This window comes from Sciurus carolinensis, chromosome 8 (assembly GCF_902686445.1).
Source record: "Sciurus carolinensis chromosome 8, mSciCar1.2, whole genome shotgun sequence".
NCBI classification, from domain to species: domain Eukaryota; kingdom Metazoa; phylum Chordata; class Mammalia; order Rodentia; family Sciuridae; genus Sciurus; species Sciurus carolinensis.
Window position 1 is genome coordinate 116,337,626 of NC_062220.1, and position 14,564 is coordinate 116,352,189.

A 14,564-nucleotide genomic window follows, 5' to 3' on the forward strand; every position below is an offset into this window, starting at 1 on the left:
TTTAAATCTTTAGATCATTTGAGTTGATTTTTGAAACTGGTTGAAGGTAAGGGCTTAGTATCTTTGGTGGAAGACTTTTTATTTTTTTTTATCACTAATTCATTCTGGTTATTAGTCTGCTCAGGTTTTCTATTTCTCCATGTTTCAGTCTTAACAAGATGTATATGTCTCAGAATTTATCTATTTACTCTTGTTATCAAACTTGTTAGTATTTAGTTTTCATAATAATTTTGAAAACCTCTTTGTATTTCTGTGGTTTTGGTTGTGCTTTCTACATTTTATCTTTGATTTTTTTTTTATCTGAGTCTTGTCTCTTCTTCTTTCCTAGTTATTCTAGCTATGGGTATGCCGATTTTGGTTATCCTTTCAAAAAAAAATAACTCTTCATTTCACTGATCTTTCATGTTTTTATTTTAGTCACTTTATATATTTCTGCTCTGATGTTTATTATTTATTTCCTTCTACTAACTTGGGGTTTGGTTCATTACTGTTTTCCTACTTCTTTGAGAGTAACAATAGGTTGTTTATGTGAGATCTTTCTGACTGTTTGTTGTGAACATTGATTGCTGTAAAATTCCCTCAGTACAGGTTTTGCCATATCCCATAGTTTCAGTATATTGTGTTCCCATTTTCATTTGCTTTAAGAAATATTTTTAAAAATTTATTTTTAATTTCTTCATTGATTCATTGGCTGTTTGAGTAGTTTGTTTAATTTCCATGTATTTGTAGAGTTTTGAAAACTTTTTCTTGTTAGTGACTTATAGTTTTCTTACACTGTGTAACCCTATCTGGTTTTTAAATCATATTTCTTTTAACAGAACAATTGTTTGTATTGCCTGTGTCTTCCACTAGGCTGAGTTCCTGCCTTGCAAATTCACTTTGTACAATAAGCATGATGTTTGTCACATAGTAAATATTCAACTAATTAGTGAATAATTAATGTCAACAACTCTACAATTACATGATACATGGGTATATTTTGCATCATTTGAACTCATACACAGTGACCCTAGAGGTCTGGACTAGAGGTCTGGATTCATCAACTGCAATTCTTGTTTACATTAATTAGCCTTTCCAGCCTCCAGTGGGCAGAGTCTGACCACTCTTCCTCATCACATCTAACCTGCTGCCTCCAATTTCTGCTCATATCTCCAATTTTTTTATTGGAACAGAAACAGAATAAAGTATTGCATCAGAGTGTAAATCAGATTGCAGATCAGAAAATCAGATCACAAATAAGGTCAGAATAGTCAGATTTTGAGTCAGGAAGAGAAACATTTCTTCCTGTTCCTCTCAAAAGAGTTGGAGTTTCGTGATGACTCATTCCATTAGGCTGAATGTTTTAGCTCATCATCTTGTTTGATTCTGTTTCGGGTGGTTGTGAGACATCAACAACTGCCTGTGAGCTAACAGTTCTGTTTTTATCACAAGGTTAGCACAAGGTTAGATGTCAAATTTAAACTTTAAAGAGCACCACAAGAAAAAAAAATATTTTTTTTTACGTATTATGTGAAAATCAGTCTTCAGCCATGGTGGATGCCAGTGGAGAAACTAGAAAGACATGGATTGTGGGAAGCCCCTTAGGATTTTACCAAGTTGCAGGGAGATGCTCTTGTACCTCCACTATAAAGGAGTAATCATAATCATCAGGTGTCTTGGAATTTCATAAGATATTTCATTTTCTCTGATGCCTTTTTAGCTTTTGCTGAAGTTGGAGGCTACGAGAGCTTTACAGAGAAGTACATGAAAGCCATCCCATCTGTAATCCAGGGAGACAACCTGACAATCAGCCCCCAGTGCTACACTCCCCAGGCAGACGCATTTCACCTTTTCCGAGATGCTATCACTGGGGATATTCCATGGCCAGGACTGATGTTTGGAATGAATATTTTAGCTGTGTGGTACTGGTGCACAGATCAGGTGAGCATGTGTGTATATATTGTTGTTTCCTATGTTGTAAAAAAGCATCTAGTTTCTAGTTTTACCTACACATATCTTTTAAAGTATCAAACACTTCCATAAGACTTTTCATAAAAATATATACCTGATGCTCTTCTCTATATTTGTTCCTTTCTCCTCAGAGGAAAAGAATTTCAGCTCCTTCAATTAAGTATTTTTTGTGTTTATTTCTATTCTGGATCATTATATCCAGTGTGTGGTCTGTGATCTGTCATTATAGACATTGCCTTGGGGCTCACACCTTACTGAGATCCAATGAGTCAAAATTTTCTCAGTAACTTGATCATCATTATTATCATTATTATTATCATCATTGTTCAGATGATTCTTATATTTCTCCCTCTAGGTTTTCCAGTTTTAAGATTTTTCTGTCAGCTTCCCATGTTGAGATATGAGGGTTTAACATTCCACCCTCAATTTCTTGTACCATTATTTGTTGTTTTCCTATCCTCCCAGTAGATCTGTATCATTATTTTGGAGAGATCAGCATGGAATGCCTCAATTTTGTGATTACATGAGAGTAATTCATAACTCTAATCAGATGTGACATGTTCTGATTTCTTACATTGTTTCAATTTTTCTTGGAAATTATTATTCATTAAATATCCAAATCTCTGTGGGTTTCTGAAATCTTTCTTGATACTTTCAAATGGAGGAGTGAAATCAGTAACAGGTCAGAATAGGAAGCTCCTGACTATTTCCCCTCTCTGAAACAGAGTAAACCTTTACAAGAGTTCGCTTATCTTAAAAAAATTCAGAATCCCCCCACCCCTCAAAAAAACTACTACATACCAGATGACTAAGAAAATGCATGCATCAAAACAGGAAAAACTTCCCACTAACCCCATTGTGAACAGATTCTTAATCAACTCTGAGCATTTTCCTAAGGGATGGGAAGGACTTGTACCCCATACATGGTGCTGAACTTTAAAGTCACTACTAGAGGGTTTAACTTTAAAGTCATACTGCCTGAAGAACAGTAGGCACAGTGTATTGCATCTGACTCTAAAAAAAGAACAAAGACAACAGATAGGATAAGCACAGAGTTTAGAGACACCTAAGACTTGGAGAGGTGGTTCCTTTATCTAGTGCACAAAACCCAAGATAGACAGCCAAGGAAGAGAAAGAAACTGCAAAATATATTCCAAATAAAAGACTAAGATAAATCTCAAGGAACTAAATCTAATGCAATGCAGATATGCAATTTACTTGACAGAATTTGAAAGAATAGTTTTAAAGAAGTTCACTCAGGTAAGAAGAGCAAGACAAAAACAGAGTATTTAACAGAGATATAAATATATAACAGTATTAAACCAAGTAGATAGAATTGGAAGATATTACATTAAGTAAAATAAGCTGGACACATAAAAACAAGTATTGTATATTCTCTTTCATATATGGAAACTTCCAAAATCAACATAGATGTAAATTAGTGATTATTAGAAGTTGGGAAGGTAGAGACAGGGTAGATAAAGAGATTTTGAATTTTATCAGCATATACTGTATGCATGTATTAAAATATCACACTGAACACTAATATGGACAGGTAATGCATGTTAATTTAAAAAAATATTTTTAATTAACAAACAGAAATCACTGAGTCAAAGAATAATACAAAAATAGAACTGAAAAATATTCAAGAAATGGGTTCATCCTCTATTACATCTAATTATAATGCACTAATAAACATATTTTAAAAAAGTAGACACCCTGCACACACTAAGGGGAATTTCCCCTCCATGAGTTTGCCATAGGTGTGTCCAATAAAAGAATACAATGACAATAAAATTATAGAAGTCAATACAAAAAAAATGATAGGGATTCAATGGCAGACTAGAGTAAGACGAAGGCAGGATGAGTGGACTTGAAGATAGCTAATTGACAATTATTAAATGAAAAGCAAAAAAAAAAAAGATTTTTAAAAAAAGTTGAAGACAACCTATGTAACTTATGTGATATAAAACAGTAGAATAAAATACTCATTATCATTTTACTAGAAAAATGGAGAGAAAGAGGAAGAAGAAGAAGAAGAAGAAGAAGAAGAAGAAGAAGAAGAAGAAGAAGAAGAAGGAGGAGGAGGAGGAGGAGGAGGAGGAGGAGGAGGAAGAGGAGGAGGAGGAGGAGGAAGAGGAGGAGGAGGAGAAGGAGGGAGGGGAGTGAGGAGAAGGGAGAAGAGAGAAGGGGAGAAGAGAGAAAAGGGTAGAAAATTTCCCAAGTCTGAGGAAGAAATTCAAAGGCCAGGAGAAAAGGATAAATTCCTAAACACATGCAACTATGAATAACAGAAAATCTAAACAGAACAATAATGAGTAAGGAGATGAATCAGTAATAAAAAAGTCTTTCATCAAAAAAAGTTCAAGGACTGATGTCTTTACTGTCAAACTCTAACAAATGTTCAAAGAACATTCTCCAAATTATTCCAAAAAATTGAGGAGGGAATTTTTCAAAACTCATTCCATGAAGTCAGAATTACCATGATATCAAAATTATGAGAAAATAACAAAAAGTAAACTAATGAACATAGATATAAAAACTCTTAACAAATTAGCTAACTGAATTCCACAGTACATTAATGAGTTCATTCACTATGATCAAGTAGAATTCATCCCTTGGATTCAAGGATTGTTCAAACATATGCACATTGATAAATGTGAAGAATTAACAGAATCAAGAACCAAAAAACCCATAAATATTTCAGTAGATTCAGAAAAAATTATTTGATAAATTTAGCACATTTTTGTGTTAAAAGATCTCAGCAAATTAGGTGTAGAAGAAAGGTACCTCAACATAATAAAGGTCATAGGTGAAAGGTCACACACCCACAGTTAACATGTTACAGAACAGGATAAAGATGAAAGCTTGCCTCTAAAATCTTGAAAAAGACAAGTATGTCCACTTTCACCACTTCTATCCAACTTAGTTCTGGAAGTCCGATCCAGAGCAATTAGGCAAGAAAAAGAGGTAAAGAATACCCAGATTAGAAAATTAGAAATGAGTAAGTAAAATTGTCTCCAACCCAGGTATTCTGATGTATATGTATAATATCACATTAAAGACCCCGCCCAAAACTATTAGGACTATATGTAATAAATAGTCCAGTTAACCTGAAGGATACAAAATCAACATACAAAAATCAGCTGTACTTCTGTAAGTTACCAGTAAATTTTCTGAAAAAAGAATTCAAGAAAAAAATCCCATTTATAGTAGATAGAAAACTTAAAATACCCAGGGATAAATTACCCATGGAAAAAGAAAAATTTCTATAATTGAAACTATAAAATATTGAAAAAATAAATATAGGACACAAATAAAAAAAATCCTATGTTCATGAATTGGAAGAATTATATAGTTAAAATGTGTGTACTAACCAAGATATAAACTGATTTTCTCAAAATATGTACCAAATAATGCATAATTTCTTCATGAATTTGTGGAACCTTCTTTATTATATTCTTTCATCTCCGACTCCTTGACTTGTTTCTTGTAAGCAGCATCACATTTATGTTTAGATCTGATACCTGACCCTGCTTGTCTGCTCACAGGTCTTCTCCCCTCACTTGTGACTTTTCAACTGTTTGCTTCTGTCTAAAAATGTTATTGTCTTCCCCATCATTAAATGGTACCAATGCTAACACTAATAAATGGATTCTCTAAAGACAATTAAACAGAAAAGGGTACTCCTGTTTTTTTGATGGTCCATGAAAAAATATCCAGAAGTTCTGGCATTATAGGTAGAAACACTCCTTTGCTAGGAAATTCTTAGAATTAAAAGACGGCACAAATTAAGTAGAAATTATGAAATCACATGCCTTATTTTCCCCAGGGCTATCTTATTTGATTCATAACTCTATGAGATTCTCAGAATATTCTCATGAGATCTGGAAATGAATGTTTCAGTGCTATGACTATGGTTGTTTGACTGTGGTGTTTACATGGTAAACATCTTTATTTCCCAAGGATGCCATTGCCTGATGAAAGTAGGGAGCTTCTGATAAGGCCTACAATATTAAAGACACAATTTACACAACTTGTGGTGGCATCAACATGACTTCTTTGTACCTAGAGAAGGAAATTATGATTGTTGATCTGCAATCTTGTAACTTTAAACATATTTTTACTGTAGTTTAATGTGTATTGATTTCTATGTGACAAAGTTATTACATGCCCATTATTTTCCATTGTCCATGACATCATTTCTTATTGCGACATTAAACCCTGAAAAAAGACATTAACCTCCTTGGAACTCATTACCTGGTTGTTTTACTAATATGTTTGTTCTCCTGGCAGGTTATGGTACAACGCTGCCTGTGTGGCAAGAACATGTCTCACGTGAAGGCTGCCTGCATCATGTGTGGCTATTTGAAGTTTCTGCCCATGTTCTTCATGGTGATGCCAGGAATGATCAGTCGCATCCTCTATACAGGCAAGCCATGAGTCCATATGTCCTGTTTTAATACTCGAATCCTAAAAAATATTTTAAAGTTTTAATATAAACCCTTGATAAACCAAAAAACCAATTCTGAATGAAAGTAAAAGAAGATTTCAAGATTTGTGAAGGGGATCAAAAGCAGGAAAATTTGGCCTATTTGACACTGTTTTCTTATCTTTTTCAATAGTGCCTGTCTCTTTGTAGACATTTGAGAGAGTGAGTACTATTTTCATGAGTGGACTGAATTTAAGGAAATCTAGAGGATAAGACAGCAGAGCACTGTAGGTTGAGTTAGAATTGGGGAAAGATGACTTGAGTGATCTGTAGTCATGGAGTTTAATCACATCTCTGACTGAAAAGGTTTTTGAGATGCATTCATCCTTCTTGGTCTCTGAGATAAATGTAGAATTGAATCATTTTTGCTGTCAGAATTTTAATTTTTGGGGGGATCATTCAGTTCTGAGTCAGGTGGGAAAAGCTACTAATGTTGACAATATCCCTAAAAAAATAATTATTTTTTTTCTTTACCGTGAAAAGTAAAGAAAATATAACCAATCTTTTTCTGGTAATGGAGGGGTCATTTTTAATTAGGGCAGTCCAGTAGATAACACTAAATCCACTCTGTATTTTTTCAAGTAAGCCTTAGTTTATTTCACAGAAATCTCAAGATGACCATCAAGTGATCAGCATCACATCTTTTTTTAAGTATTTTTTTTTGTTGTTGTTGTTGTGGATGAGCCTTTATTTTTATTTGTTTTTATGTGGTACTGAGAATCAAACCCAGTACCTCACACATGCCAGGCAAGTGCTCTACCACTAAGCCAGTACCCCAGCCCTCAACATCAGTTTATAACAGTAAAAAATGTATTAATACACAGCAAGCAGAGTACAGTCAAATAATTATTGTTTACCTTATTTATGTAAAATTCCACACAGGGTGCCAAAGCCTATCTCAAAATGTGAAAAATGTTGGTTATTATGTTATTGTAGAAAGAATGCTGCAAAATATCCTCTCAAAAATGACCCCCAGCTAAAAGATATTGAATTCACTGTGTAAAAATATTAGAAAGAACAAAATGAAAAGAAGATGCCGTGCTAGTATATTATGATTCTGTATGAATCTGCATCAGTTTTTCATGTTTGTTGTCATAAAGTTGTTTAAGCAAAATTTCTTTACCTGTTGCAGAAGTGGGGCTTCATGCCTCATGGGGCAGTCACCCTATTATCCATCACAGTGACATCTTCTTAGATGTAGGAAAATGACACTGGGGAAAATGTGACAGGACCCAGGGCCCAGCTTCCTGGGTGTTGTACTTCTGGAATGTCACTCTCCTGGGAGAACTGGTTCTCTTGCCATTTTCTGGAAGGTGGGATCAGCTCTTTCTCTTTGCATTAATGATTTAGCCATTCCACCTCCCAAAGTAAAGCCCTGCCATGTGGTCAGTGCAAGGGAAGTTTTGAGATGATGAACTTCAGATATTGTGTTTTGGGCAAAGAAGGACAGGATCCACTGTATAAAGTTCAAGCTGAATCTCCAGTTTTGAGGAAAATATATTTCCTCCCACTCATGATCTTATCCACTATTTCTTAATCCAATGGTTGTGGACTGTGCCTGCTCACTGCATTAACCTCCACACATCTCTTCAGATATAGTTGCCTGTGTTGTACCTTCTGAGTGTGTGAAGCATTGTGGCGTTGAAGTTGGCTGCACTAACTATGCCTACCCAATGCTGGTGCTGGAACTGATGCCTACTGGTAAGTGACTGTCCCTGCTTGCCCAGACCCAGATGCCTGTTCTACAGGTGGGTCATGAGGAAGGGTTGTAGAATAATCCTTAGTATTCTTACTTCCATTAACTCAATTCTATTCAGCTATTTTGTGAGCCCCTTCTGCATGCTGCCAACCATGTGATGAGCCTGGAGATTACAGAGTGAACCTGAAACAGGTTCTGTTAGAACCCTTCTTCTTTCAGGATCAAGACTCTCCTCTCCTCTGTCCTAGCAGATTTAGGGCCATTACTAATGGGTAGAAGGAACAGAAGTGAGAAGTACAACCTTTCCATAATATTTCCAAACCTTCAACTTTGCCCACCAAAGACTTTTCAGCAGTGCTACCTACTAGGCTTCTACTTCTGTGGTTCTCAAACACTTCATAAAATCAAGAGGTTCTTCTCTGAAGAAAGATGGTACTGGATTCTTTACTCTTTTCCAAAATTAGTTTCCAGCTTATAAATATGTTTATAACTAGTACTAAAATTATGTACTGGATTATTATTAAAGTGTAAGAAACTACACATAATGCTGTAACTACAGTAATCAATGTTCCAGGTGATATTTTTTCTATGTACAGCTCTCTGGTTTAGCAAGACCCTTGTAGACCATGGCATCCAATTGCTAAATGATGTTTGTGCTTTCTCTTGTCCTCAGGACTGAAAGGTCTGATGCTCTCTGTCATGCTGGCGTCTCTCATGAGTTCCTTGACATCCATCTTCAATAGTGCCAGTACCCTCTTCTCAATGGACATCTATACCAATATTCGAAAGCAGGCATCAGAGAGAGAGCTCCTGATTGTTGGACGGTGAGGGAATCTGGTTTCTATCTAGAATTCTTCTGGGGAAGGGCAGATGAAGATGTGAACTACAACTCTTAGCCTTTGCCTTCAATGAGAGTAATCAAAGAGTTCTAGAGTGAAAAAAGCGGAGGACATTTAATTCAAGCTTCCTCTTTCTAGACATGAAAATTGAGGCCATACTTTAAAATCAAATGACTGTTTTTTCAGACTTTCAAGCATATTTGTCTCTTATTTCTTCTTTTTCTAATCACTCCCACAAACCACATGTTCAAAAAACTTCATCAGTTTGTAATGGGGTATACTTACCAACCCTGATAGTTTTATGTGCTCTCTCTAGACGTTTCCATGTGTGTCATATAGAATTAATAGGGTAAGTTATCTACTCAATAGTTGCATTGATTAATGACTGGGCCATGTTAGAAAGGAGAGACTCAGTAAAGTGACTAAACACAAAAAGCTCTTTGGATTCTTCTGTCAACCCAGGGGCTCTGAGGAATTTGAGAGCCTTGAGGACTGTGGGATGGAAGGAAATAAGGAGAAATATGGATAGCGTAGTGTCCTTTTTCCCCTTCACAATTTCTAAGTGGATTCTACATTGTCATATCATTTTATAAAATGTTTTTACAATTCAAATCTTTAAATGGAAATCACCAGCACCCAAAACCTCCTGTAGGGCCTCATCTTTCCAAAGATAATCACTGTAACTTCCAATACTGTAGTTTAGTCTTTTCTAGTCTTGCACTATTATCACTAGAATAGCACAATAGATATTCTGGCTGTTTGTGAGACTCAGTTGTGCTGTTATTTGGAGCTGCAGTTTATTCAACTCTTGCTATGTGATTTCCTTTATATTAATATATATGAATTTATTTTTATGGACATTAGAATGGAGAATTTTTGTCAATGTCTCATGGTGTTCATGGATGCGTAGTACTTTATGGTAGATTGCTATGTGTATGCATATCTTTCACTCTTGGTCTTTTAAAATTTAGTAGTTATGATTAACAAGAATGCAAGAAAAATCTTGAAAGAAAAAAATTATGACACTTGCAGGAATAATCAAAAGGACAGGCATAGTAATTCTAAATGTGATTGTTTTAATCAGTGTTTTCACTAACGTACCTCCATTCTTCTCTCACTCCCCACTCCCATTATATATCATCATCCACTTATCAGGGAAAACATTTGGCCTTTGGTTTTTTGGGATTGATTTATTTCACTTAGCATGATATTCTCTAATTCCTTTCATTTCTTGACTTTACAAATACAGTTAGAGAGAAGGAACAGTCAGGTCTTGATGTTCTCATGGGACAACTGGAATTCAGGAGTTCTAATATGTAGTAGGCCCATGAATAGGTATACAATGTTGAGCCAAAACCTCTTGAAGTCTCAAAGATATCTTAATTCATTTTTAAACATTTTATTGGTTCTTTTTAGTTACATATAACATTTGGATTCATTAAGACATAATTATAAAATCATGGAATATAAATATTAAAGAATTTTTATTTTTCTCTCTAATACCTACATTCTCCCAGAACACAAAAAAAATGAAAAAAAAAGGACCAATATTTAAAAATTCCTGCTTCATGGTACTTAGGTCTTTGTGGAGAAAATAGACAACAAATGTATGCTCCATCAGGTAACAAGATGTGCTAGGAAGAAAATTAAGGCAGAGTGCATGGTGTTTAGGTTAACAACAAAAAGCGAGATTTGCACAAGAGAAGGTGATAAGAGAGAAGCTTAGGAAGATGCTAGAGGTGAAGTCTGCAGGACTATTGAAGTCATAATGAAACTGGATTTCATTTTACATGTGAGAGAAAGGAATTAAAGCTAAGAGAGCAGGGGAGGCATGTGACTTTCTCATAATAATGATGAAGTTAGCAGGTGTAGTTTATTCACCATTCTGTGTGCCATGCATACTGCTGACTTTCCATAGTTTATTTCATTCAGTGGCAAGGTTACAGAAATTTTGTAAAGTTTTTACACTTGAGCTTCAGTTTCCTGCCTAAATTCTACTTTCAACATTCACTCTACCACAGCTTCTTAATTCAAATAGACATAGAGCAATGATGACTTTTTATGCATAGTCTAGAAAATTATGTTTCTTTATTCTGTCATTAAGTCCAGAAGTCACCCTTTCTAGGGTTTAGAAAATTGAGTAAGTCACCCTTCTGGGCCCCAGGAGCTTCTAATAGGGTTTTTGGATTTATTTAAACACTTACCAACATTTCAGTGAACTTTTACCTGCTGGAATACTCAACAAGGAAAATACATAAATAACCATTTTCTGCCCATGTCATGCAGTGTCCTGAGATATAGTCCCATTTGAATTTTAAGTCATACAAACTGAATTAGTTTCCCTCAAGCTAGGAAAAAAAAGCAAATATGGAATTCTGTCTTATTAATCATATAAATAATTACTAAATAGTAAAAATAGTGTGGTGTTTATTTCTTTAAAAAAGTTTTTATTAGTTCATTATAGTTGTACAACTCAATGGTGTTCATTGTGACACATTCATGATTGTGTATAACATAACATGCTCCATTTCAATTCCCAGTATTTCCCCTTTCTCTTACCTCCTTCCTACCCTGTTCCCCCTTTCCTTTACTCTACTGGTCTTCCTTCTATTTATTTATTGTCTTTTAATTGGGGCATTATAGTTATACATAAAAGTAGAATTTCTAACAGATATATACATTGTATGAGGGAATTATTAATCAACTGCTGACATTTGAACTGTTATGAATGGATACTTAATCTCAGAGATAATCATTCTAAGCTGAGTTATAAATAAAAAATACATTGACATTTTACAAATGACAAATGTTAAGCAGGGCATGGATTCATGTCAGGTCTAGGACATAAATTTTGTTAGAAAAATTAATGGAAGGCCAGAGAATGAATTAAAGAACTAAAGGGAAATGGAGGTGCTCATGATACTTTGGCTTAATATTTGAAATATTTTCATTTCCTACCAGGATATTTGTCATCCTATTACTCATCATCAGCATTGCATGGGTTCCATTAGTACAAGTATCTCAAAATGGACAGCTGTTTCATTACCTAGCATCAGTTTCCAGCTACCTTGGGCCTCCCATTGCAGCTCTCTTCCTGCTTGCCATCTTTTGTAAAAGAGTCAATGAACAGGTAAGCAAAAACTTGGAAAAAGTTTTCCTTCCAGAGTGAGAAAAATTGTTTCTTTGACCTGAGGTAGCAAAATACATTGCAACTTTCATAAAACAGCTTTCATAACCTTGTGCTCATGCTTAGCCTTTTAGTTCTCATTAGTTGAGAAAGTAGGCTGAATGATAATTATGATTTATTTGATTCTTCATCTTTTCTGAACATTGATTTATTGTTATTTCCTTTGCAGGGAGCATTCTGGGGTCTAATAATTGGACTTGTGATAGGCCTTATTCGTATGATTGGAGAGTTTGCCTACGGAACGGGGAATTGCTTGGTTGCCAGTGACTGTCCCAAGATTATCTGTGGAGTACACTATATGTACTTTTCCATCATTCTCTTTTGCTCATCCCTACTGGCCATCCTGGGAATTTCCTTCCTAACAAAACCCATTCCTGATGTACATGTGAGTGTTGTGTACAGGCTATGTTCTCATTTTTAAATAAGAGTTGTTAAATGACAATTGGTACACAAGTCTCAGGAAAATGAAATAATTGCACCACACGAAATAAAAGCACCTTAAGAGGTTATTATCATACTGTCATTCAACTAAACAACAATTTTCTGCCCAGTGTGTGGCAAGTACCAGTGATTATAAATTAAGGGATTAGGAAATGGGGTAGAGCCTCCCTAAAAACCTCAGAATGGTTTTGGGATGTAAATTTACACCATTGTTAAAGGATACCCTGGAGAAAGACTTAGTGTTACTTAAGAGACTGGTATTGTGTTGCCTAAGAGCTGACACCTCACAGCAGAACTGTCATCTGAACTGGGCCAGTTTGGGAGCAAGCTGAACCTCATATATAACATAAACACTGATGTGGAGGTAAAACAGCACATGGCAACAAGGGGCAAGGAAAGGAACAATACAGCAAAGGCATTCACCTGTTGCCTTTCAAACAGACAAAAGTACTTAATATGAATATTGTACAGTTTTGATAGCAATGTGGAAAAATGCCCACAGTCCAGAATTGCTGAGTGTATGGGTTTTATAAATTGCAATTGGGCAGCATTTACCAATTTTTAATCTCTCATACTTCATGAGTTAACAATTCTACTTTTAGTAGCTCATTTAGAAATATGTGTAAAGGTAGGAAAATACATATAGAAAGATTTTTCTCTGCAAATACTTTCTAATAGAAAAAGTATAGGCAATCCAAATTTTCATCACTAAGGGTATGAATACACAACGAGAGAGCTCTGTTATTTGCTTTTAAAAATGTTTGTGGGCTGGGGAGATAGCTCAGCTGGTAGAGTGCTTGCCTGCAAGCACAAGGCCCTGAGTTCGATCCCCAGTACAGCAAAAAAAAAAAAAAAAAAAAAAAAAAAAAAAAAAGTTTGTAATATGTTTAAGTGGAAAAACATACAGAATATTTACTATCATCTAATTTCATAGTTGTAGTGAAACATGTGTAGGAATGCAAATCTTTGTCTATGCATAGAAAAAATCTTGATGCACTCACATCTGAAGTTTCAACAATTATTTCTGGAAGTAGGGATACCATAGGGACTCAGAAAATATTAATCATTTAAAAATATGAATAATATTTAAATAGTAATGTCGATTGGATTTATTACTAATATGTATTTTTATTTTGCATTCAACATTAACTTTAAATACTACCTATTTTATATTTCCTTGAGAAGTGACCAGTAGATGATATGTGGATGGAGAAACTTAAGCACTGAGTAGGTAAAATTGGTTTACCAAGGACATGTCAGCAGAATTCATCACCATTATTTACATTGGATATGGGGAGTTGAATGATTTCATAGACAGTCATGAAATGTGTTGCTATGTATCTAACCTGGCAGAGCAGTAGTGAGATATTACAGGATGTGTAATGTGGGTAACTCTACAATAAAATTGATGCAAGTAAGAGGAAGAATTCAAGGAGTCCAAAGAACAGAAATTTACAAGGAAAGTGGATTTAATCTAATATAAGAAATGCTATGAAGAAGAGCTTATAAAGCTATGATGAGAATTCTTTGTGATAAGATGAAAGCACATGTTTCTATGTCAATAGTTGGTAAGAAAGTCAATTACCAAATGTTTGTAAATTGGTATAAGAAAGTTGTGGATTATATTAAATAATGCATTACTTTGAGAATATGATAATACATTTAAAAACCTATTGAAAATTGGAACAATTCCCTTGGAATGACACAAGTTTCATGTTTCTTCTTTTTGTCTAATCACATGACTTGAATCTGTGATCAACAAAAAATGATAGCACATATGCTATTTATTTTCAATTTCTTAATCAGTATACAGATATAAGCATAGAAATCTTACTTATATTACAGAAATCAATTAAATCAAAGTTCTGTAAAACACTTTAGAATACTGGTGTGTTGAAAGAAGTTTGCAGATGAGTTACCAAAGGTTAGCAAGGGTATTAATTGCAATTAGAACTT

General features: G+C 34.7%; 1 protein-coding gene across 2 annotated transcripts in view; it reads left to right on the forward strand.

The window, feature by feature from the left end:
* LOC124990932 (solute carrier family 5 member 4-like) overlaps window positions 1-14,564 on the forward strand; it is a 58,926-nt gene that overhangs the window by 38,084 nt on the left and 6,278 nt on the right. For both annotated transcript variants that reach the window (XM_047561482.1, XM_047561483.1), the window contains exons 8-13: window positions 1,700-1,920; window positions 6,247-6,382; window positions 8,036-8,143; window positions 8,815-8,965; window positions 11,942-12,110; window positions 12,337-12,552. In XM_047561482.1, the coding sequence (XP_047417438.1) occupies window positions 1,700-1,920; window positions 6,247-6,382; window positions 8,036-8,143; window positions 8,815-8,965; window positions 11,942-12,110; window positions 12,337-12,552 (1,001 nt within the window). The remainder of the gene's footprint in view (window positions 1-1,699; window positions 1,921-6,246; window positions 6,383-8,035; window positions 8,144-8,814; window positions 8,966-11,941; window positions 12,111-12,336; window positions 12,553-14,564) is intronic.